We start from the raw sequence: 23,910 nt of genomic DNA on the forward strand, positions 1-23,910 counted from the left end.
TGTGAACTCTTCTTCCTCTTCTACTTTTTATCCCAATTCTTAGCTTAATTAACAACAAGAATCCCCATCTCGCGTCAAAGTAAACTGGGCAACCCTTGATAATCAGATTCTCCTAATATGTCGTCGTTGGCTTTGCTTCTCTTGGAAGTGATACTATCTATCACTTTTGGGAATATGTGAAATGAAATGAAGGGGTTACAACTTACATTATGCATAAACCACAAGAAGAGGAGCATTGCAAAACACTAGTCTTCTCACAAACATATCCATATCTCGTGACCACATATTAAAATAATTATATAAGTAAATGGAGAGAGAAATTGATTGAATTGACAATTTAGGTCCTATCTTGCGAGTCGTGACGATGTTTTTGTTGTTGGGTGGGATTTAAAATATCCGAAATATCAGCCACAGCCGCTCCTGCTCTCATCCTGAGCTGGATGGATCGTAACCCTTAACCCACCAACTTGTCCCACAATCTGGTTTTTGCACTAAAACATGTCATGAGTCATACATCGAAAGAAGCAAATGTTTTCAAGTTTTTCAACAAGGAAAAAAAAAACAAAAAAGATTGGGCCATTGAACAAAACAAATGTTGTAGAGAAGAGATAGACCGAGCTGCATGAAAATAAAGGACGACTAGAACCCCAAACATGGTACGCAAAAACCCAGCCTGTTAATACATCAATTCAGCCCAGAAGCCTGATTGTTCCAAATATATATGAAAAAGTACAAATGTGGTTTACTGATACACACATGACATCCAATTAAAATTCCGCAGACATCTAATCTACATGTGAAAATGATGGTGGTTGCTGAGTTGAGTTGAGAGACCATTTTAAGTTTCAAGCAGAAAAGACTGCCTCAACAAGGGTATGCGTCTTCTTAGGGTATCCCAGGCCAACCATGTGGTTGAGATACACCTTCCCATCCTTCACAGTTGCTGCTGTGGCCAACCGATGCTTCGGCCCCGAGAATGTTCCCACTACCGAAGCTGTCTCCCAGCCATCAGAGCTCTCCACTAACCTAGCAGAAGGGTTCCCAGCAACTACAATCTTGGTGGGAGACAGTAGCTCTAGACCATCTCCAAATGTTAGCGGTCCTCCGACTACCTTAATTAGCTTCACTTCCTCTCCCTTTGCTAAATCAATCTTGAACAAATTGCCGCTGAAAGTGTGAATAACTATCAAGAACCCATCTGGGTGGTAAACAATTCCGTTCAGCCCAACCAAGTTTCTGTACCACTCCTTTTCAGTGAAGAGAGGACTTCTGATTATCGATAGAAACTTGCCGTCCACTCCAACCTTCCAAATTTTACTGGCTTTGCAATCTGTTACATATGCATTACCTTCTGCATCAACTGCAACATCATCTGCGAATGATTTTTCATCACCTACATCCACATCCACAAACAAATGAGAAAAATATGTTATAAAACAACACCCTATAAACTGCAATCATGCTTTGACATTGAATACTAATCCATTATCCATATCAATCAAAGGATGCAAGAATGTGGGAAGTTGGATAAAACAATATTTGAACAATTCTCCATAAATTTTTTCTTCCTTCTTTCTCAATACCTGATTAAAAAGATGCTAGTAATAAACAAACTGGGCCATCTATCTAAGTTCAGCATTCCAATTCAGTTGGTGAGCCATCCAAAAAGGACATTAGAATAAAATTTCCGTTTCTTAATACATTTACATTAGAAGAAAAATTACATTTTCTTAATACATTTGTCATCCTTGGGTAGGGAGGACTAGACTCAAGTATTCACTAAGGCCTCGTTTGTTAGGGAGGACTAGACTAGACTATACTAGCAAAATGTCTAACATTTCATTTTCAATCAAAGGATGAAGGAGGACTATTTGTAAGAGGTTGATGAGTAAAATTTATCCCTCATAATATCCCAACATTTTCAAGGGACTAGGGGAATAAGTTATTAAAATATAGGCATTTTGCTAGTCTAGTGTCCTCTCTGTATCAAACAAGCCCTAAAGGTAAACAATGAACAGCCACATTTATTTAAATGGTATCTCACTTAATAAGTCATTTAATTTAAGGACCAATTAGTGCTTCGGTAATATAATGCATTTCCTAATCACATCGCCTTGCCTTCCCTTGCCACATCTTGCACGAAAAGCCTCACGCGAATCCTACCATTGTGAAATATGTGTTGCGGTGGGATATATGGTAAGAAATTGTCACGTCTCTATTTTAGCGGATATAACAAACAGCAGAAAAAAGAAAACCCCATGCCTACGCCTCTTCTGAATTCAACAAGTCACAACCCCCACGTCTACACGATTATTTGAAATAAAAAAGATAACAGGTGGACCTGTGACCTGTCTGCATCTGTCATTCATTAGTTTGATCAATTATTACTACCCAACTCCTAAAGATATTTAAGGGAAAATCACACACCTACCACTACAGCTTAGCAGATAATTCCATAAAGTTTAGTTTTTGGGAAATAAATACCAATTTACCAAACCATATGTATGCTCTTTACATTTTAACATATTTGATTTACCTGAATTAGATAAGTCCAACTACCGACACAATGTCACTGAGGGGATAGCATGGCACGACAAAAGCGTAATAATTTAACAAACTTTCCAAGATTTATAACTCCATCGCAGTCAAACTTTTATGTGGGCTTGCCCCCAATTAAATACAGAAAACGGTAAAGTAAGTACAGTAAAAGCAAACGCGCAACGGCCCAGATCCAATATCAATAAACACGGAAAAAGCCAACCCAAAAAAATCTTACTTGGGCCACTGAGCTGGGTGAGAAAGACCCTCTCCCACGTGGACAAGTCGTAGGCGGCTAGCGCACCGTAGCGGTTTCCCTTAACGTCGGCAGTGGCGACTAGGAGGCGATTCCTGGGGCGGTCGATGACGAGTCCCAGCGAAGCATTTCCAGCCAAGTCAACGTGTTTGACCACGGCCACTTCCTGCAAAACTTTGTGATCTTCGTCCTCGGGCACGGGAATCTCGCCGATGCCGCCGCCCAAGAACGAGACGAGGAAGCGACGGTTCAGATCGTCCCACTTGGCGCACTCTCGGAGCCAGCCGGTGCTGTGGTAGTGGTACACGTGGGTGGTGGGTTTGGCCAACTCCAAGGATATTAGGTAGCCTATTGGTATGGCTGAGAGTAGGAAGAAGATCACCAGGAATTTGAGGGAGCACAGTGAAGAGCAGGCCATGCTGGTCAATTCTTGATTTTCTTGGGTTTTGGTTTTTTGGCCTCTTTTGGGTTCGTCTTCGTCACTTGTGTGTGTTTAGGTGAATGGAGAGTGGGGAGTGGTTTCCTCTTCTTCTTCCTCTTCATAAACAAATAAATATAGAAGACGTTCATAAAAAAAACCCAAAACCCAAGGGTGAAAAGAACAAGGTTCGCCCTTTTTAATTTTTTTCTATATTAATTATTCTATACTATGAGTCCCCACTTGGATAAATGATCGTAGAGGGTACTAAAATATTGCTACTTAGGTGTACATATTATAATATGGATAGACGACTTAGCTATAATTTATCATTTTATAATATAATTAGTGGTATCAATAAATATATATTATATTATAATATGTGAACGAGTTAAACTCTAAATAATCATACTACACTATAATTTTTAGATGTTCATACTATATTATAATTACTCAAGCAGTTTCAACGTACACAATGAAAGGAATAAATGCGAAATTTGCTTTTCCGTCTCTATTTATTTCCCTAATAAATTACAATTATATAAGAAACAAAAAAGGAAAATGATTAATACATTATGATATTTGTTTGGTGTAGATTCATATTATATGGATGTTACCTGAACTAATGCAGAGCCTATGTTCCGTGTATGATATTAATATATAGTAAATGATAATTAACAAGAAATATACGTCAAAAGAGAAAGGAAGAAAAAGAAAGTTCAACGTTTAGTGTTTTGTCCGTAAGTGCATGCTGGATGTCTAGCATTTCTCCGTTTAGCATCCACAGAAAAAGTAATATTCATTCATACACACAAAGGTGTCTCATTTACCAACCAAAACAATAATCCAAAAGTGTCTCTGTCTTCGTGATGTACGTAATTGTTTTAGAAAATCTGCTCTGCAGCTTTTTTTTTGGTAAATAAATTTGTTACTTATTTTATTTTTTTGGTCTGAAAAAGAATGGCAGAGGTATTCAGAAAGGCTGACATCTGGCATTTCGAATATGGATTCAATATTAGAGTGCTGTAAAATATCCAGATTTGGTTGTTGAAAACTGAGGCTGCCAGTGCTCGGTATTAAAGTCTCACCAAATATCCATTTCCCTGTGTCATTTGCCTGCCAATTATGACCATTGACTATAATTTTTGCACCATAATTAAGCAACCAACACTAAAATAATTCCAAATGTGGAAAATGATGGTGTATTTTTAATAAGAAACACAACTAAAGCTTTTTATCAGAAAAGTAGTCACACCTAAGCTGCTATAAACAAACAATTAAATAGCAAATCAAACGGGCTAGGGAATATCAAATTATCAATACTGAAATTTGACTTAAATGAAAATATCTGTAGTATACAAAACCCTACCGCTTAATATAAAATATACATATTCTATTTTATAGAACATCTGCTTCAATAATAAATAAATAAATAACATAAAATATACGTATTTTCAAGACTATGTTTCGTAGAAGAATACGAACGAAGACATCAAATGGGCTAAATCAGACTTGCATGCGCAGTAAACTTTGTAAAGACTCAAAGCCCACAAACAATCAACAAACACTCGGACTAGTGCATTATAAAGCCCACAAACAAACAACATTTCAGGGCAGAAAGGAGATTTCACAATTAAGAACGAAGTGCCTACACTACGGAGCAGGGCAGGCTCACAGCCAATCAGTTGACAAACGATTGAAATTTGTGGGAAGCCCCAATTTTCGGATTCACAATCTCACAGCCGTTTCTTCTTGTCGCAGCCTCCTTCTCGGTCTCAGGTAAAACACTAACATCGACGGCCGCACTTGACTCTTTTGTTTTGATTTTTCTTTTCCGCTTATCATTCTCTTTGAACTATCAAATCGTGTTTATAGGGTTTGTCTGAAATGATTTCTTTACTTTGCTATTTGAATCCAATTACTTTGCGTTTCCAGTAGATTCGATCTGGATTTTCGTGTTGTTTTTACTTATCTGTTTGATTCACCGGAAAATGTATGATAAAATTCGATCTTGGGATGAAGGGTTTGGAGAAAACCAAACTCTGGACCCCAGCAAGCATGTAACACACTTGTAAAACTTTCATGGATTGTACAGACAGGTTTAGATCCTAACTAAAATAGATTGCGTCATGCCAAACTCATTTTGTGGATAAAAATTTATTTATTCCTTTTTGTTCTGAAAGTTTCCCATGGTTTTTAACTTTTTAGGCATCCTATCAAAAGATTAAATTTTGAGGCGTAAACTTTGTTGCCAAAGTGTGATACTGGTCTGTTTAGTTATGTTCTTGTATACGTTTTCCTATGGGGACACACTCCTTATTGATAAAGCCACAAAACTCCTAGTCCTGTTTTGGGTTCAATCCCAGGTGGTGTCCCTTTGTTGCCCAACTTCAAACGAAGTTCTTAAATATGTACTGAAACTAACTTCAACTTGTTAATGGATTTTATAACAGAGTAATATCTAATCCTAGTTTCTGTTCCGAAATTAGTCTGAACGATGTTAAATGCATAAATTTCAGCGTTAGTTTGAATGCAATAGGCTTATTGCTTGTTGATATGTTTCATTTTAGCTTTGTGCCTAATTGTGCAAGCATAATGAGAATATGAAACTCTTCTATTGCAGATCAAGCGGAATGGCTGGTCATAAGATTGCTCATGCCACACTGAAAGGACCAAGTGTTGTCAAGGAGATCTGTTACGGCATGGTGCTTGCTTTGGCTGCTGGAAGCCTTTGGAAAATGCATCACTGGAATGAGCAGAGGAAAGTGAGGGTGTTCTATGACTTGCTTGAAAAAGGTGAAATTAGTGTTGTTGCTGAGGAATAGATAGTTTCCATCATGATTTGATGGACGGCTTCAACAGTGTATTAATCAGTCTCTCCTTTCCATGGCTCTTGAACTTGAGATGAGCTTAGTTTGGGTATTGAAATAATAAGTTTACCGTACTATTGTGCGCTACAGTATTGTTTCAAATTAATGTTGTTGATATTTGTTGCTCCCTTGTGATTGCATTTATGGGATGTTATATGGTTGTTTTCTAATGAATCAAGCGTGGTAATTTTCATGAGGATTCTGCGTTTCTCATTTCCAAACTCTCTCGAATACAATTAGGTGCACTGAAGGAAGGTGGGTTTTGAGGTGTCAAACGGGACGGGCCAGCCAAGCACGGCACGAGCCCAGCCCGTTTAAATGAGGCACGCACGGCACAACATGACTTGGGCCGGGCCGGGATCAAAAAATAAGGTCCAATGGACCATGGGCCGGGCTTGGCCCGAGCATGCTTCAAGCACGGCACGAGCCCAAGCACGGTCCACTTAACATTTTTTTTCTTTCTCAAAAGTCAAAATGCAATAATTTGACATCTAATGTCATTGTTTATATGTTTTTTTTAAATCATAAATATATATTTGATGTCTTTCATTTTAAGGAAATTACTTGGGTCCTTAATTAATTAAACATATCAACTACAAATTAATTAAACAACATTGGACTTGATATCTAATCAATACATATGACATATACGCTTCTCTTATAATCAAAGCAAGACATTTTTTCACATATAAAATAATAAGTTGTTTAAAGATGAAAAGTTGAAGTGGACTTTGTGGAGTTGGACGCTTTTTGCCCTCCGCCATTTCATATTGTTTGGATGTTTGATTGATTAATGTTTTTAAATAGTTCATCATTTCTTGCCTCTAATTATATTTTTAATGTTTTTAATTTGAATTATCTAGTGGAAAAAAAAATCAAGTTAAATGGATTGGTTCTTGGGCCTGAGTATGGCATGAGCACGAGCACGGGCACGACACGAGCCCGGCCCGCCCATTTCAATATGGACATGGGCTTTGGGCCAGGGCAGGATCAATGATTTTACTAAATGAGCTGGCACAGCACAGTCCGATAAATTAAATGAGCCGACCCGACAAGCATGAGTTTAAATGGGATGGGCCGGCCCGGCACGGCCCATTTGACACCTATAGGTGGGTTAGTGTTACAAATTCAAGAAAACCATTGACATTCGTCAAATTATGATTGGATTTATAATAGTATAGATTGAAAAACTTAAATGAACGTAGCTCTTCAATAGCGCATGCGATGCGATAGTCTGCATAAATAGTTTTTTGTTATTTTTCATTCAAGAGCTTTATTTATGGTACACAAGCAAGCCTAAACCTACCCTGCCCCTAACCCTCCTATCCAAACATTGGCTACTCAACATCGGCAATGCTGAAAGGATTTTGGAGCGCAAGAAGTTTGGGATACAATTTCAAATAATACATCGATCGATATTGTTACAAATGCAAATTTCACTTCGACGAGGAAGCATCTTGCAAATAATAATACATCACTATTGTTACAAACGCAAATTTGCCCTTGGACGAAGCATCTGTGTTGTTGTGTATCATTTGTACGCCACATTGATGTGCAAACCAGAGTCCTCAGAAGCCAAGATCAGCAATTTATTCTACACCATATCAATTATGAGAGAAACAAATAAGAAAAAACCCACAACTTAAGAAAAGGACCTATTATTCATCAACATTTACATAGGTATATATGTACATATATATAAATGTTTGAAGAGAAGTTCTGAGACACCAAGGCTTGGATTTTTTTAGAGCTTAGCATAAAGGTAATGTGAAAGAATTCAAGTACTTATCTTGCTTCTTTTCATTTCAGAGTTATTTCTGTTATCTCCTCTATTTCTATAACAGTAAATAAATTACCATAACAATGACCTTGGCAACGAGTCAAATCCTTCATGCTCAGTATTTGACACCTCTGGGCCACTGCCTCCACTAGCAGCAATTGCTTTGCTTTCAGAATCTGTAGATACTGTGCCTGGGTTGTCTTTACTCGCATCAGGATCTACATTTACAGTGGAAGTGTGTGACACGCAATATTTCTGCAACCATCTATCAGTTTCCCACAGCACATGCATGATGCTCTCTCTTGAAGCATAGCCATGGCTCTCGTAGGGAAGAATCACAAGGCGGCAAAGAGCACCATGACCTTTCAGAGCATTAAAGAAACGATCCGACTGCATAGCACATAAGTTGCCAACTCATAAACAAGAAGAAATTCATCATTCCACTAAGCACAAAGAGGGGAAAAATGGTTTTTCATGTTGTCAAAGAGTTGAACAAATTAAACAGATCAAAGGTCCCCTCTCATGAAAGAGTGAAAGAATGAGAGGGCATGAAGGACCTTTCCTTTTTCTTTTTGAGAGGACATAAAGGATGTTGTGAACACAGTAGTTAACAGCAATGCAGGAAAGGGGTGAAGGTTTACCTGCATGGTTAATGTTCCGGAATTACTGTCTTCTTCTCCATGGATAAGCAAGATTGGTTTCTTAATTTTATTAGCTGACATGAAAGGACTCATTTTTACATAAGTACTAGTCGCCTCCCAAAGAGTTCTATCCTCATTCTACACCAATAAACTAAAGAGTCAAGCCATGAAAACAAAAGGTAAAGTATTTACATGGGGATAATATCATGGCAAGAGAAGATATCATAGGGATAATATCATGGCAAGAGAAGATATCAAAACACATGGATATATATTTAAATCAACTTCTGGTAAGGTACCTGAAAACCAAAAGGAGTAAGTGTTCTGTTGTAAGCACCAGATCGAGCAATTCCGCAAGAGAAAAGATGAGGGGCATGTGCCAAGAGGTTTGCAGTCATGAATGCCCCATATGAATGTCCCCCAACAGCAATTTTGTTTGGATGAGCAACCTTAGTAAGGGTAGCACCAAAAGAGGTTTTAGGTAAAGATTTCAAATTCAGAAACTTGCTAAAAAAGTTCACACCGCAAAAATGAAGTTGCTTACTCCTCGTCGAACAACTTCCTCCACAGCAGCCTCTGCGCTTGCAACCAATTGCTCCACATACCTGGCAAAGTATAAGCATTATAATTCATTTGATCCATTGTTTCCTGGTTCATAATGCCATGAATTTATGTTATATGGATCATCTTCTGTCACTAAACTTATGAGAAATGCTTACGAGTTCATGAAGAATATTAATTATGACTGGAAGCAGAAACCCATGTTAATACGTATGCGACTAAAACGTTACCTATCATTTGCTTCATCATCACCCTCGCCAATTATAGGAATTGTTGGTCCAGATAGAATAGCAAACCTGCAGGATTTGGAGCAATCAAAAAGAGGTCCAGCATGTTTAAAACAATCCAGACACCAAAAGGTCCAATACAAATAAGAACCAAACGAACAATAGAAACACCAAAACATAGTAAGAAATGAGAAGAGTAATGCATGCCTTCGAGCTAGCCAGAGGAGAGCGGATGTTGGACCTATGCCAGCAAATTCATTGGGAGAACCACGAACTTGTCCAGCAGCCTCTTTGCTTTTGAATTCTCCAGGGTAAGACCAGACTAGACATGGAAGAGGGCCATCTCTGGATGGATCATAGCCTGGTGGAAGGTATAACGTTGCAGTCAGTTGAACCCCATCCTTTCTCTGGTACTTGACCATCTCTTTCTGTAATGATGCCAGCTGTGGATATGGATGAGGGAAATTTGTAATTTGGAATGCTTTCTTTTCTGGCCAGCGTAGGATATAATACTGGGTGTTTTCAGTTTTTGACTCTTTGGAAGTCAATATTTTCAAGTGATCAATGGGCAGATCTCCTTCTTTCTCATCAGACATCAAAGCAACAACAGTCTCGTAATACTTTTCTTTGTCACTCTTCCATATTCTTTCTTTATTGCCTGTATTTCTGAAAGAATTTGGTTTATGCCACCACAGCACGAATAAGCACTTGAAGAACAAAACAGAAACAAGAAATTATAAAAAACCTACATGTCAAACAAATCCAAGAATGGGATGTTTCCCTCTGGTGTAGCACCATTTCCATTCAGTAGTACATAAGTGCCTTCCTCATTTTCTTTCTTAACTTTTGCAAGCACATACGTCCCAGCAGGAGTTCTCCGCAGCATAGGAGAGCCAGGATCTGAATATACATCTTCGAACGACCTATCAAATAGGATGCGCGGACTGACATCATTCGATCCAGGAGAAATCACCCAGGTTCTCGTTCTCCGTGTTTTGTACCAAGACTCATAAACTAGAGCCAATGAATCATCAGACCAAGAAATCCCTCTGTGAAATTGAAAAGTTCAAATGCATCAAAACAAGTATGGCTAGTGTTGGGCCCACCATGAAGTATTTATGCTTCCTTAGCACAATTTTAGAAGTCTTTAGAAATACATTGCCCTTTGGAAACATCATTCTTTCAAAAATCCCAATAAAACAGACATATGAAAAGGTTGAAATAATTTTCCAGCACACATCCACCATCAATGCCAATAGAAGATAAAAATTAATAGCTGAAATGCATACCCATAGCGGAGATCAAGTTTGTGCAAGATCGTTGGCCCTTCATCTTCTAGTGGCTCAGCAGGCTGTGTATAAATTATATCGCGTGGAGAAACGTCCACTTTCGCATCTCCTTCATCTTGGGTCTCCACCCTAGTAAGTTCACAAAGTCAAAAAGGTAACTGAAACCATATACACAAACTACTCTGTACAAGTTATAGAAGAAAGCTTAGATAGTTTAGTAACAATGATGTGGAATTAAAACACAGTAGACTGTCATTCTACTTTTTCATTTTTCGAGCGCATGTGTTAGAAATTTATTTAACTAATTAACGTTTAGAAAACTACTCTTTTATAGAGAGTCCTCATTGAGTACTTGACGTGATATTATGTGTGAGAGAGAGAGAGAGAGAGAGAGAGAGAGAGAGGGAGAGAGGGTCTCAAACAGATGTCATTTAAGATATCCAAACAGTTTGAAAGCAGGGCAACATATGCATACCAGTAGAGTGTTGATGGTTTATCTGCTCTCCAGTTGATTGAACGCATCCCTCTTCGCACACTGTTGAATGCAATGGGTATGTCCTCAGCAAGAGGCAAATCACAAAGCTCTCTAATAAACTTCCCATCAGCTGTCCACAGATCCACCTTCTTGGGAAATCTTCCGCATGGTACAGTGAAAGAGTATGGTCTGTGAATTGAACTAATTAAAAGGTATTTATGATCTGGGGAGGGGTCCATTGATGTATATACAGCCGGAGGAGCAATTTCCTTCACCGTCCCATCCAAAGAAGCCAAAACAAGTTGTGTCGTGGCATAGTAGTCAAACAAATCTTCATCATACTCATCCTTCAGCAAATCCTGGAAGGTCCTAACTTGGATAATGCTTTTCTGCTCGTTAGATTGAATTTTTGGTCCAAAAGGAACCCAAGGTTTCTTTGGCGGGTCTCCACGCGACAGGGGAATGGTGCAAACTAGCAAAGAAGAATCATTCACCCAAACGAAATTGTCAAAAACGGCATTCAAAAATATTTCGTCTGACTTAAACAAAGGTCTAGCGATCCCCGTTTCCACTTGGGCAACCCACACTTTAAGCTTACTACTGGTACTTTCCTCCTCATCAAATCGGATGGTGAAGGCTAAATGGCGACCATCCGGGGACCAAGTAACGAAATTGATCTTAGCACCATCAGGGAATCCATGTACCTCTATTTCGGGCCCAAGGGTACCATCAGGCAACAATTGATGGATCCCAATGCCCGTGTAAAACGACATCCGAGTCCTTGTATTGCATTTTCCGTCAATACGAACGCCGGCCAGCTTTTCCTCGGGTCTAGCAAGTTCTGCCAATGGCGGCAAAGATCTCCGCTTGAGAAACAGTATCTTATCCCTATGTGGTGAGAATGACAAGGCGGGAAGTGGTGGAGCATCCACGATATCTTTAATTTCTTGTGGAGGAAGACGATATCTAACTCCCAACGTGGAGTCTTCTACATAAATATATACAAACATTCGAATTACGAGCAGAAAATGTTTCAAGTTTAAAATTCGCAACTCACATACCAATCAACTAAGTGATGAGGAAAAGCAAGACAATAAAATTTTATAAAATGCAAAGCAGATTTTGGGTTGAAAGAGAATAGGAAACTTCATATCCAACAACATATACATGAACACATATATTACGATTAAATACCTTCATCTTCAAGTGCAGTGGTAGCTGCGGTAGAAGAGACAGAGCCGTTGGAGGCTCCGCCACTGCCATCCTCCGAAGCGACGGCGTTGACAGGGACGAGGTTGCGGAGCCTAGAGGTGGCCATGACGGCGGTAGTTCTGAGGGACCTTACGGTGCCGTTTAAGGGACGTGCCCTGATGCTCGCGGGTGAAAGGACCGATGGGAATTGGACGGGTTTTAAAGGGAGAGTGTGTGGAGTGAGGGAGAGAAGAGAAAGGCGATGGTAGACTTTGTGAACGAGCATCCTATCATTCATTTGATTTTTCTCCTTTTTTTTTAACCTTTTTTTTTTATAGTTTAGTTGAGCACTGTAGAGTGGTTTCTTCTCCCGTGCGCGCGCCTTCCGCCTTTCGCCCTATCACAACGCAGTATGGGACCCGCCCCCGCCCAAATTAAAGTGGACTCCACCTGAAGTTGGAATTCGGTGGGCCCTTCTTCATATTGATCCAGTGAGTTGGGCCGTACACTTCATGGCCCAATTCAATAGCTAACCTGTTTAGTCGTGCTCGTTAAGTCTCGACGACTTCGTCGAATGAATCGTCAGACGACGGTCAGAACCATTGTAGACTCTCTCTCTGCCTTGTACTCAAACTCAAAGCTTTGCCTTGCCCAAATCCTCTCTCTCTCTGATCGAACAGAGGAAGCCATAGATGGCGAGCGATAACGAGCCCGCGAAGCTCCTCTTGCCGTACCTCCAACGTGCCGATGAGTTGCAGAAACACGAGCCTCTCGTCGCTTATTACTGTAACTCTCTCTCTTGGCCCTAACTTTTTTTATGAGAACAAAATTACGAATTTTATATTTATGTCTAAGTTAATTTAATCTTCTGATTTTGTATTCAATTTAGGTCGATTGTACGCAATGGAGCGAGGGCTGAAGATCCCTCAGAACGAGCGTACCAAGACCACCAATTCCCTCCTTATTTCCCTCATGAAGCAGCTTGAAAAGGTCTTCTCTTCTTTTTCACCGTTTCTTTATGACTTTTTATTTTGGAAGATGGGATTTTTTAAATTTGTTTTATCAACTGGTTCTATTTGGTTTCTGAGAAAACTGAGGAAAATAATTGTAAAACTTTAGTATGCTGCCATTGCCTGATACTGGGTACAAAAATCTTAATTGACTCTGATTTTTAGTTGCACTAGTACTGAGGCTCAGTATTACTGGTTGCCTAAGCTTTGTGTGCCAAATAAGCTTTTGGGATCCGTTTTGCAACTGATATGTTTCTGCTCCATGGAATGCCCTTATATATATTTTTCGTATATGTTTGCCACAATAATGAAAAATGTTGATTTTTAAACAACAAGAGCATTTCTTGTTACCATTTCATTGTTAAGCAGTTTCAGGGTTCCTATAATTATACCAAATAATTGGAGGTTCATCCATGGAGGCTCTTAGGATTACTCTTTAGGGAGCAAAGATGATTACTTTTAGTGTGAAAATGCGAGTTAGATTTTTGTTTCTTTAAGTTTGTGTTGGCCCTCAAATATCTCCCATTTGTAGTCTTGAATTGTAACCAAATACTTTATCAACCAGAAGACTTGTCCTGTTGCTGTTTTTGTGAAATTATATTATGATAAAATTCATAGATTTCTGTTCCCCATCTCAATGTCTATTGACACTTTTTCTCTATAGGATAAGAAGTCACTGCAGTTGGGGCCTGAAGACAATCTGTATCTTGAGGGATTTGCCTTAAATGTTTTTGGGAAGGCAGACAAGCAAGATCGTGCTGGTCGAGCAGATTTGTAAGTCAGATTTTCCCCTTTTTTGCATTGTCTTTGGAAAAAAGATTGAGACTTTGAGTTATCGTGTCCTTTATGAACAATCATTTTCACTCTCAGAGACTTTAACTTTTGAGATCTAAACCTCTAGGTTTCGTGAAATACAAATCTCCTCTGCTGTGAATTTGTCAGCTCATGTTTCTTGACGAGATTTTACATTTTCTTTGTTGCAGGAATACTGCAAAAACATTTTATGCTGCAAGTATTTTCTTTGAGATTATTAACCAGTTTGGCGTGCTTCAGCCTGATGTGAGTTTCTGATTATGTTTTGCAATGCCACTTGGAGTGTCATTTATCCTTTTCATTAGGATTAGACGACTCCATCTAGAATGATTTGTGATGTACATTTTTCTTTGGGGACTGTTGGATTTTGGGGGTGGCTTATATTTTTATTATCTTTTTACAGCTTGAGCAGAAACAAAAGTACGCAGCTTGGAAAGCAGCAGATATAAGGAAAGCTTTGAAAGAAGGAAGGAAGCCTGAAGCAGGCCCCCCTGCTGGAGATGATGATCTTTCAATTCCATCAAGTGGGATGAGTGGTTCATATGTATGGTTCTAAACTTGACACTGGTTTACTTTTGAGCTTGTTGTATAATATGATTTTTACCTATGTCTATCCTTGCAGGATCTTGGGCCAAGTGAAGCAGCAGTTATCAGTCCTGGACCACCATCTGATCCATCACCCCAGTTTTATGATGAAATCAACAAGCAGCACTCAACAGACACTTTACCTCCTCAGTTTCATGATAATGCCAAAATCCAGCGTTCGGTTAGCCTTCAATCCTCACCTAAGTTCCATGATGAAGTCAATGGCCAGCATTCTTCTAACAATGCGCCACCACCGCAGTCTTACCCTACTGCTGGTTACTCTTCCCATGATTTCCATCCACCTCCTCCAACAAATAGACCAGAAACTTCTGATTATTCTCAGCCATACCAGCAGCAACCCTACCCACATGAACCCCAACAGCATTTGCCACATAACTATCCTTCTCATGAAAATAATTTCTCCTATCCTAATTTCCAATCTTATCCAAGTTTTACAGAAAGCAATATTCCAGCAGTCACATCCCACTATCCCTCTTACTATCAGGGCTCTGATCCTTCCTACTCTGCCCAGTCAGCTCCTCCCTACTCTCCCCAGTCAGCTCCTTCACCTGCCCAATACCAGTCGAGCAACAGAAATGGGACTGTTCCAGAACCTGCTCCTACTCCTACTCCTGCAAAGACATACCAGTATGACAGTAGCTACCAGCCATCACCTGAGAAAATTGCCGAGGCACATAAGGCTGCCAGATTTGCAGTTGGGGCGTTGGCATTTGATGATGTGTCAGTTGCAGTAGATCACTTAATTAAATCGCTTGAACTGTTGACGAATCCATCAGCTGGTCAGTGAGTTTCTCATTTCTAGGTGCTTGGAATTCCAGATGTTTGCCATAGTTTGTTTGCGTGAGTAATATGTAAATGTCACTGGATGGCGGATAAATGCACGGAAATGTTGCTTTTAATTGTGATGCACGTATGGAAATGAAAACCGCGGATTTATGCTTCATTTATATTCTCTCAAGCATGTAATTTGCTCATTAGATGTTGAGACACGAGTTTGTATGTGGACTTACATGGATGTGAGTTGAAGTTGGTTTTCATTTATATCATTGTGTAATTCAAGCTCGGCCTATGCGCATCTTACAATTTATAATTAATGAGCTGGGCTTCTTGTAGCCTTTGCACAAAGAGTACAAAAGTGATTGTTCAAGTACATATGGGTTCTCAGAATTTAATTAATTTTTGGACTTGTATGGTACGTAAGGTTTTGGGGCATGTGGAAACAACGTGTTAAACAAGAAATGCTTACGTGCTGAAAAGCAGTGGTTGAGATAAGAACTGAAAAGCAGTGGTTCCTCTGAGAATCTTTGTTAATGGTTTTCTTCTCCTGAATAATTATGGCATTTTTATTTGGTTGGCTTAAACTTAACATTTAGCGAGAGGAGTTAACTGGATCATGGTGCTACACGCCTCCGAAGAATCAAATGAATATTTTGATACTTGATAGAATTGAAAGGTCCAAAATATCAAGCTCTCAAGTATCAACAATATCACACATACATACATACATACATACATACCCGTCGTTTTACTGTATGTATGTACATATACAAACTTGAATAGTAATATGAATGAGGGGCACGTCTTTTCTAAAAGTGCGATTTTTTTCCTACTAAAATATCTCAAGTAGTTCCAACGTGGAAGTAGATGATTGGCTGTGATTCGATAAGAAGTGTGCGATCGTGAAACATTGCAGACGCCAATTAAAGCCTCATGCTCGTTATCCCCAAACCCAATCTTTCTATTGTTGTCAAGCAAGCAAGCTTAACACTTTTTCTCAAACCATAACCAAACCAGAAACAAGGAGAAGGAAGAGGAGGAGAAATGGCAACAGCAACTGTAGCTGGAGTGAGCCTCTCAACCCCAAGAGTGTTGGCCAAAGCAACCGAGACACCAAAGGCTTTCCAGCCCGCATGGCTCAGCAACCCCTGGAGAAGGTCGGGTGGCCAGCAGCTATTGGGCGGTGGCCGCATGACCATGATAAGGCCAGTGAGCGCAGCCCCAGATAAAATATCGGAGAAGGTGGCTGAAAGCATCAAGAGCGCAGAGGAGACTTGCTCAGACGACCCAGCAAGCGGGGAGTGCGTGGCAGCATGGGACGAGGTTGAGGAGCTGAGTGCTGCGGCCAGCCATGCCCGCGACAACAAGAAAACTTCCGACCCGTTGGAGACTTTCTGCAAGGACAACCCCGAAACAGACGAGTGCCGTACTTACGACAACTGAGTGGTCTCTCTCTCACTCACTCACTCTAGTGCCTTAGATTGAGGTTGTCGATTGTCACTTCTCAATCACTAGTCATGTTTTAGATTTCACAGTACTATGAATTTAGCGTTGCTTTATGTTAAAACTAAATGCAAGCTTAGCAGCTGCTGCTAATGCGTCATGATACGTTGAGTTGCTTCCTCTTATTTCACATGATGATGATGATGATGATGATGATGATGATATCATATAATCTTGCAACATAAATTGGTGATTATTAGCTTCCAAATATTATACAGAAGCCTTTCATTTTTATTTATTTATCTTCTATTTCATTCTTTAATTAGTAGTTGAGGTTTTATTCAAGTGTGGATCATCTTATCAACTATCTTTTCCTCTTGAGGCATATAATATTTGGTCACTTGAAAAGAAGTCTAACTAAACACTCGTGACGTGACTACAATCACGCGCAAAGTTTGGTGGTTATTCCAACTTTCTGTTGCTTAACGGGAAATTCATCAAATTTGGAAATCACCCCATGTGTTACATATCCCGGATGATTAAAAAAGATTTGCGGTATTAAAGTATTTTATTAACAAGTTTCAATTTTCAAAACCTAAATTCCTGGTTTTAAATTTGAAGTGAGCTGTAATCTTTTTATTCAAAGAGGAGGAGGGAGTCCTCGGTCCATGGGTTTGTTCTGATCCTTATGTTATGTCCCAGAACTCGACTAAGATTATCCATACAAATGGCCACCACATGTTGTTGAATTAATATCTTGCCCCGAGCAAGACCCCAATTTACAATCCAAGAACCCAACCCGTTGGGATAAGTATTTGGGAAAGTTTAAACAATCTCAGTTAGGTTAAGCCAACTAATATGCCAATATAATCAAAGCAAAACAATCAGTAGCCAATGGTAGCACGGAAAAAAACAAGGAGAGATTCATATCAAACCCACCAACCACAAACATTTCATTTATACAGAGAAAGATGAAACAAGCTTGTGCAAAGAGACTACTACAATTACTAAGACACCAAAACGAAACAACAAAGACGACTAACAAAAATCCAAAGACCATCATCAAAATAACAAACACAAAACACTTGTACAATGATCATATAACAAAAACAAGCTTAAGCTATTCAAAGACTGTCAGCCGAGAAACATGTCGGAAGAGGCCGGGATGAGCTGCGTTGGGTAGGAAACCTGCCACGGCCTCAGCAGCGGATCAGGTATCTCAGGGATGTCCACAGCAAGGCCGCTAACCTCTTCGAAGATCTGGAGCACCGAGTTCAACGACTGCAAACGATCGGTGAGCTCCATTACTTGAGCCCTCATCACGTTGTTCCTAGACTCTATCTCAGCGTAGCCCCGCTCCTTCACTTCGATTCCCTGCTGAAGTTGATTGTTTGACATCTCCAGTCGGGTGATTTCGCTCGTCAAATCATCCATTTGCTTCTGCTTCTTCATCCGCGATCGCCTCGCCGATTCGCGATTCGACAACATCCTCTTCCTCTTCTTCTCGTCCACCGATGCAGACCCATCTGATCCCGAGCTTGATTGCTGCTGAACTGAAGACATTCTGCTTTTCTTTTTCTTTTGGATGTTTCAACCCAAGAATTAATTACCCAAGGGGATGTTAATTCGATGAATTAGGAATGAGTGTTTGTGAAGAAAAAAATTAAAACTAACTGAATTAGGGTTTCTACAATTGGGGCAACAACAAAAAAATTGGGATTGCAATTGGAAACAAAGACAACGATTTGACTCGATTAATTCATGAGAAAACGTAGAACCAGTAGAGGAACACAACCGAGAACGAATGGATCAGACGAACGCGACGCATGAGTGTCATAGAAACATTAGACTCATTGATGTAGAACCCAGAATTTCCAGGCCCCAAATCAGATCGACATCCAAAGGGATTGAAACAGATTTCAAGAAACTAAAACCTCAAGAAGAAAAAGGAACCAAAATTGACCTCAGATCTAGACAGAGAGGTTTCGGAATCAAGGAAATATTAGGGAGTAACGTCCAGAAAAAGAAAGTGAAAAGGAAAGCAAGAGGAAAGAAAGCAACAAACTTATCTGAAACGCGCAGCGGAGAAACTTTGGCGAAATGAGACGGAAGGTGAAAGAAGGTTCAGAAGGTTGTGGAACGGGGCTTTTATAGAAAGTGGGGGGGGAGGGGTAGGTGGGTTTAGGGAATAATAAAATGACATTTTTGTATTATTTGTCTAATTGGTAAGCTAAATTGCTAATTTCGTGTGTCATGGCTGGCGTCAATGGTGAAGGAAGACAGCTAATCAACGTTTGCCACTTCAACCAATGTACCGCGAAATGAAAGGAATATTCTTTTATCCACTTTTCTCTATGTTTGGAAATTATCTTTTGTCCATTTCTTTCCACTGTTTCATTTTTCCTTTTCTTTTTCCATAATTTAGTTAGTCAGAAGTAGGAAGCAGCAAAGCCTTACATTCAAAAGGGTCAGTCAAATTTGTAACCTTCGAAGGAATTAATTTCTTACATAGATCAATGTAATGTTACTTTTCTTCTCGATGTGATTATAATTTGATTATAACAAAAAATTATGCATACATACGATTCTTTGATTTTCATCCCAATAAAAGATTGAAATAGCATAAATAGTTGGCCACATAAAAATTTAAAAAAATAGAGAAGAAAATTAAAAAACGAAATTGAAATATAGCGTAAATTACTGGCCAAAGAATGATGGTGTGTAAATTTTGTGGTTTCGTTGTGGGGAACTGATCCTCTATATTTTGTACCGCAGATGAGTGGCATGTCTATAATAGCATGACAGTAAAACAAATAAACACACACAAACACCAAGGCAAATGAACACTCTCGCATAGACACGCCCAGGAGACGGACAGAACCACTTATATATGCATACACAAACCGCATCATTTGTAAGCGTCACATGCCAGACGCAGAAACATCCATGTTTTTGTCCGATAAAACCAAGGTGGGCAAAATTAGATGGACATTGTTGAGTTTCAGAGAACAAATGCAACAGCTACTAACACCGGCTGAAAGAAATACAAGCAGCTACTACCAACCATGGAATCCTGCTCAAAGTTTGCTTTCATATCCTGATGAATATCTTGAGCTATGTGGATTAATTTCTAGGTTCTAAAACCGGCATGGAAAATGTTCTTTGAGCGGCGAAGTTCACTCAAGAAATCCATTGATGAACCAGGAGACCCAGCACCGCCTGTCGAAGCCATTAACTAAAGATAGCCAATCCAAACATCAAATCCTGGGAGACAGACAGAGACAGACACGGAGAAAAAGGGAGAGATTCCATACTCACCTGATGAGGAAGTTGGAACTGACCCCATGCAGATCCGCCTCCTGTGTACATAACTGGTCTTTCTGAAAAATAAAAACTACAAGTAAACAAACCAGCCCAAATGTCGTGAGACTCGCGTTTGCGATGCACGAATGAGACATCATACATGCTGATTTTAGATCTATTATTAGCACATGCTTAAATGAGGTTTGTTTCAAGACCCTTATTCCTTCAATCGAATTCTTCTCTTTCTGCCCCAGGTTTGGTTTCGACTCCTTTGAATCCTTCCCACTCTTAACACCCAAAGTTCTAAACAGAACACTCTAAAGAAGGTGGTAGGTAACAATAAGACATTTTTAACAAAAGTTTAAACCCTAATAAGACTCCTTTGAAGCTTGTGCTCTGAACCACCAAACAATTATTCACCCTCAGGCTCAGCCATCTTCAATATACAGTACCAAACCCGATATATTTCCTTCAGTTATCACAAAAATTTGCAAAAGAACTTTATGTCATTGAATAAACTACATCATACATGCATCAATTTGGGCATCTTAATAACTTGAATGTCTTTAATTTCATGCAGAGTATGCTATAAATCCCCAAAATAACCAACATGTTATCCTACTGACCTGATAAATCTACAGATGGATCATTGAAGCAATGCATTGCAGCAGCCCAACCTGTGTTTTCAAACGTTAAAATTTGCATTGCGTCAAAGTATGCAACCAACTCTAAACTCATACAAGTAATCACCAAAAAAGGGCTTGGTTGGAAACATTCTTTTCATCTTTTACTTATGATAGCATAACTGGAGATAAAGATACAAACATGAACATAGAAAATTGTGCAAGAATTTGGATATACAACCTAAAGCCTTTACATTTTCAAACTTTGTTCCAAATAAACTGGTGAGTCACCTCATAAATTTAACATCTGAGCCTGCTTAGTAGCAAGGACACTTTAATTTCAGAATTTTTTTGTTATAAAAAGACTAACAATAAGAAAGGAGGATGTCAGTGTGGGCCTCATAGCTTATTATCCATTTAATTTAATTTCTAATCATCATGTTGAAATAGCATGCATCAGCCTTTTCAAGCAACTGTTGACACATACGATTATTTAAGAGCTGGAAAGCTGCACTGCTGCTACACCCCTCTAGAGCTAGTAACCCTGGACGAGAGTTCTCATTCAGAAGACTGCTGCTACTTGCATCCCCATGATCCATACCAGATAAACTTCTTGAAGAAGAAATTTGATTCTTCTCCAAATCACTCCCGCCTTGAGGATTGTTAGTTCGATCAAACCGATCTGAAACAGTAACTTAGAACTATATTAGATATATATACCATGGAAATATCACAATTTCCTTGGTCATTCAATCTCTGGTAAACAAAAGAATAAATAGATATGTACAAATAAATCAAAACAGAAGGCCAACAGCCTCTAAGCCTAATGGCACCTAATGACAAGGGTGGAGTGAGGGCAAGTCTGGGGTTTAGTATGGTGCACCTGTAATTCACTTAGCTAAACAAACAGAATTAAAACAGGTTTTCAACTTAATGATGAATCAGTTAGGATAACTTGCACTTGGTGATGATATGCATATGCACAGGTATAACAATGAAACAGGTCAAATATACCAAGTATTTTCGTTGGAGGATGTTAACACGACAGGATCAAACATATGACCACACACAAAAAAGGGGATTAAAGATAAGGCCACATGCCACTAGGGTGCGGTTGGGAAAGGGTAAGGATCAACATTTGTAATCAAGATATTATGTACTGACACAAAAACTAGAAGTAACAGAAACTAATGATTTCCTAATAAAAGTAGCGTTGGAGTAAGGATCAACACTGCTCCCTGTCAATGTCTGTTTGTAATAGTGCTGAATGAAATAACAAAAATAGGCAAGACATTCCATGGTTCCTAACGACATAGTTTTGTTGGGAACTTCTAAAGAAGTACCTCTCACAAGACTCGAAACATGAAGAATGCATAAGAATCAAAGGGTTCAAGAATGAGTGGAACTATAGCAGAATATATGGAGTGCAAATTCAACAGAGACATATGATTAACAACTCAGGAGCAAAGGATCACTCGAACAAATCGCTTCTGACATTTAGCATCGGTGATGCAAAATGATCAAAACAAAAAAAACGAAGTAACTACAACATGTAAAAAAAAAGAAAAGGAAAGAGATCTAAGGATGGAAGAAGACAATTTGGTAAGTGACATAACATGGTACGCGGATAGTATATAATTATGCTAAATGTGACAAAGGGGTTGAGAAACAAATTGAGGATCATTGTTGCCACAAAATTGCTTATTAGCTTTGGCAGCTGGATCTTCGTAACAAGGAGAATTCAGACTTCTATATCAAAAGGAAATTGAGGCTGCCGACATGAGGACTTCAAATCAAAGTGAAATACAAGGAGAACAGAGAATTGGACGCACACACACACTAAAATTACCTGCGGACTTGCGTCTGTTAAGAGGACGATTCCTGCAATGCAGTCCAACAAATTTAATTGTATAACAAATTATTTTCGAAAAAGAAAATGAGACATCTAATGGAAGAACGAATACCTCTGACTGGGAGGAGCATAGCGCTTCACGTTTGCCGGTGGATCTGCTGCGGCTGCTGCCGCTGATGTCGGATTTTCCAGCATCCGCGGGTCAGTGTGATGACTCTTACCCAACCCACCAAAAACAGAGAAGTGCTCAAAAGCTGAAGCTGCTCAACAATGAGAGATGGGATATATCTGATGTTTATATATTTTGCTTGTACAGTTTTTTTTTATTTTTTTATTTTTCCTTCAAGTCGTATTTTTTGTTTTGGGTCCGATTCGCTGAACCTGAGTTTTCCTTTTCTTTTCTTTTTTTAAATAAAAACGATTATGCGAATTACAATTTGCTACCATGAGCATGAGGTTTACTCATATAACGGAGTCATCCATATGGTTTTAATTTTTACAAAGATGCCCCTGAGTTTTCGAATTTGTAATCAAAGACAGTCAGCAACTCCGTCAATTCTTCTAGATGACGTGGTAATCATGGAACTTATACATCATCACATGTGTTCATCTTTCTTCATCATATGTGTAGTGATCATGTGGTCATCAAGGGTGTTAGCCAAAATTGAAAACATATTAGATTGAGCTTTTGATTGAAGACACATATAACTCTCCAAAGTATTGCCTATATATCAAATTTGTTGACGCTCGGCATACACCGAGCCCATCTGCCCTATAAAAGCATTATAAGTGGGCTTCGTACTACGCACTGAAATAAACTGTCCTTCATCTACCTCGACCGCTGAGTTGTCCTAGGAAGATCGAAAGATATAAACTAGCCACGTCGATGACAAGATTCCCTCTGACCGCCGACCAGCCGCACCTCACGAAGCTTGCCCACGTCTCTTCAAAAGCCAGGTGTAAACTGTCCTGGTCTCCACCCTACCAGATGGGACTACCGTTGTGTGCAACAAGCTATTCTGCACACGCCCGCCCCTAATTAAAATGTAAGAGGGTCTTCATGAGCGGATGATGTGGACGAACCCCGACCACCTATCCTCTAACATCTAATGTGACACAAATGGCTCGGCTCTGAGCTGAGGTGGTTGGCTTGTAATTTAATTCATTTTTTGTTCTACCTATAAATAGAGTAAGAGTTCTTGTAAAAAATATATATGACTTTTGAGATCTGCAAGAG

At 39.3% G+C, this 23,910-nt stretch overlaps 7 protein-coding genes across 11 annotated transcripts; 3 read left to right on the forward strand and 4 right to left on the reverse strand.

Annotated features, from left to right (window-relative positions):
* Positions 1–558: 558 nt before the first annotated feature.
* On the reverse strand, positions 559–3,477 carry LOC117638233. Its single transcript, XM_034373363.1, has 2 exons — positions 2,777–3,477; positions 559–1,393 (listed from the first exon to the last, which is right to left on the reverse strand). The coding sequence occupies exons 1-2, from the start codon at positions 3,210–3,212 to the stop codon at positions 846–848; spliced, it is 984 nt and encodes a 327-aa protein (XP_034229254.1). The 5' UTR covers positions 3,213–3,477; the 3' UTR covers positions 559–845.
* Positions 3,478–4,803: 1,326 nt separating this feature from the next.
* Positions 4,804–6,278, forward strand: LOC117612278 (probable cytochrome c oxidase subunit 5C-1). The gene is made up of 2 exons (XM_034341055.1): positions 4,804–4,991; positions 5,836–6,278. Exon 2 carries the CDS (start codon positions 5,846–5,848, stop codon positions 6,035–6,037), a length of 192 nt encoding a protein of 63 aa, XP_034196946.1. The 5' UTR covers positions 4,804–4,991; positions 5,836–5,845; the 3' UTR covers positions 6,038–6,278.
* Positions 6,279–7,312: 1,034 nt separating this feature from the next.
* Positions 7,313–12,548, reverse strand: LOC117637065 (probable glutamyl endopeptidase, chloroplastic). Of its 5 annotated transcripts, none has more exons than XM_034371824.1 (11): positions 12,250–12,548; positions 11,056–12,040; positions 10,581–10,709; positions 10,041–10,340; positions 9,499–9,957; positions 9,295–9,360; positions 9,048–9,108; positions 8,803–8,952; positions 8,504–8,641; positions 7,939–8,252; positions 7,313–7,676 (listed from the first exon to the last, which is right to left on the reverse strand). In XM_034371824.1, coding segments are annotated over exons 1-11 (2,898 nt in total). In that variant the 5' UTR covers positions 12,545–12,548; the 3' UTR covers positions 7,313–7,675. The 5 variants fall into 5 exon arrangements, with proteins under 5 accessions (XP_034227715.1, XP_034227714.1, XP_034227713.1 ...); XM_034371823.1 differs by having other exon boundaries at positions 7,951–8,252; positions 11,056–12,043; positions 12,250–12,544; XM_034371822.1 differs by having other exon boundaries at positions 11,056–12,043; positions 12,250–12,544.
* A 243-nt stretch (positions 12,549–12,791) lies between these two features.
* LOC117638176 (protein HOMOLOG OF MAMMALIAN LYST-INTERACTING PROTEIN 5) lies at positions 12,792–15,737 on the forward strand. Its single transcript, XM_034373298.1, has 6 exons — positions 12,792–13,032; positions 13,136–13,236; positions 13,921–14,030; positions 14,240–14,315; positions 14,473–14,613; positions 14,692–15,737. The coding sequence occupies exons 1-6, from the start codon at positions 12,939–12,941 to the stop codon at positions 15,460–15,462; spliced, it is 1,293 nt and encodes a 430-aa protein (XP_034229189.1). The 5' UTR covers positions 12,792–12,938; the 3' UTR covers positions 15,463–15,737.
* A 654-nt stretch (positions 15,738–16,391) lies between these two features.
* On the forward strand, positions 16,392–17,193 carry LOC117612144 (calvin cycle protein CP12-1, chloroplastic). The gene has a single exon (XM_034340891.1). It carries the CDS (start codon positions 16,497–16,499, stop codon positions 16,893–16,895), a length of 399 nt encoding a protein of 132 aa, XP_034196782.1. The 5' UTR covers positions 16,392–16,496; the 3' UTR covers positions 16,896–17,193.
* Positions 17,194–17,804: 611 nt separating this feature from the next.
* On the reverse strand, positions 17,805–19,022 carry LOC117636572 (bZIP transcription factor 53). The gene has a single exon (XM_034371134.1). It carries the CDS (start codon positions 18,456–18,458, stop codon positions 18,030–18,032), a length of 429 nt encoding a protein of 142 aa, XP_034227025.1. The 5' UTR covers positions 18,459–19,022; the 3' UTR covers positions 17,805–18,029.
* A 549-nt stretch (positions 19,023–19,571) lies between these two features.
* LOC117636571 lies at positions 19,572–22,996 on the reverse strand. The gene is made up of 6 exons (XM_034371133.1): positions 22,786–22,996; positions 22,671–22,702; positions 21,309–21,503; positions 20,825–20,875; positions 20,214–20,275; positions 19,572–20,130 (listed from the first exon to the last, which is right to left on the reverse strand). Exons 1-6 carry the CDS (start codon positions 22,866–22,868, stop codon positions 20,026–20,028), a joined length of 528 nt encoding a protein of 175 aa, XP_034227024.1. The 5' UTR covers positions 22,869–22,996; the 3' UTR covers positions 19,572–20,025.
* Positions 22,997–23,910: the final 914 nt, after the last annotated feature.

This window comes from Prunus dulcis, chromosome 8, assembly GCF_902201215.1.
Source record: "Prunus dulcis chromosome 8, ALMONDv2, whole genome shotgun sequence".
NCBI classification, from domain to species: Eukaryota; Viridiplantae; Streptophyta; class Magnoliopsida; order Rosales; family Rosaceae; genus Prunus; species Prunus dulcis.

Coding starts and splice junctions, on each gene's coding strand:
- LOC117636571 (XM_034371133.1), bottom strand. CDS start 22,868: ATGCTGGAAAATCCGACATCAGCGGCAGCAGCCGCAGCAGATCCACCG. Junction 20,876..21,308: donor TTTCCAGCTCTTAAATAATC/GTATGTGTCAAC, acceptor TTGAAAACACAG/GTTGGGCTGCTGCAATGCAT. Junction 20,276..20,824: donor TCCATCTGTAGATTTATCAG/GTCAGTAGGATA, acceptor TTTATTTTTCAG/AAAGACCAGTTATGTACACA.
- LOC117636572 (XM_034371134.1), bottom strand. CDS start 18,458: ATGTCTTCAGTTCAGCAGCAATCAAGCTCGGGATCAGATGGGTCTGCA.
- LOC117638176 (XM_034373298.1), top strand. CDS start 12,939: ATGGCGAGCGATAACGAGCCCGCGAAGCTCCTCTTGCCGTACCTCCAA. Junction 14,031..14,239: donor CGTGCTGGTCGAGCAGATTT/GTAAGTCAGATT, acceptor TCTTTGTTGCAG/GAATACTGCAAAAACATTTT. Junction 14,316..14,472: donor TTGGCGTGCTTCAGCCTGAT/GTGAGTTTCTGA, acceptor ATCTTTTTACAG/CTTGAGCAGAAACAAAAGTA.
- LOC117612278 (XM_034341055.1), top strand. CDS start 5,846: ATGGCTGGTCATAAGATTGCTCATGCCACACTGAAAGGACCAAGTGTT.
- LOC117638233 (XM_034373363.1), bottom strand. CDS start 3,212: ATGGCCTGCTCTTCACTGTGCTCCCTCAAATTCCTGGTGATCTTCTTC. Junction 1,394..2,776: donor CACCCAGCTCAGTGGCCCAA/GTAAGATTTTTT, acceptor ATGTGGATGTAG/GTGATGAAAAATCATTCGCA.
- LOC117637065 (XM_034371821.1), bottom strand. CDS start 12,544: ATGAATGATAGGATGCTCGTTCACAAAGTCTACCATCGCCTTTCTCTT. Junction 9,958..10,040: donor TTCTTGGATTTGTTTGACAT/GTAGGTTTTTTA, acceptor AAATTCTTTCAG/AAATACAGGCAATAAAGAAA. Junction 8,642..8,802: donor TTACTCCTTTTGGTTTTCAG/GTACCTTACCAG, acceptor TTATTGGTGTAG/AATGAGGATAGAACTCTTTG.
- LOC117612144 (XM_034340891.1), top strand. CDS start 16,497: ATGGCAACAGCAACTGTAGCTGGAGTGAGCCTCTCAACCCCAAGAGTG.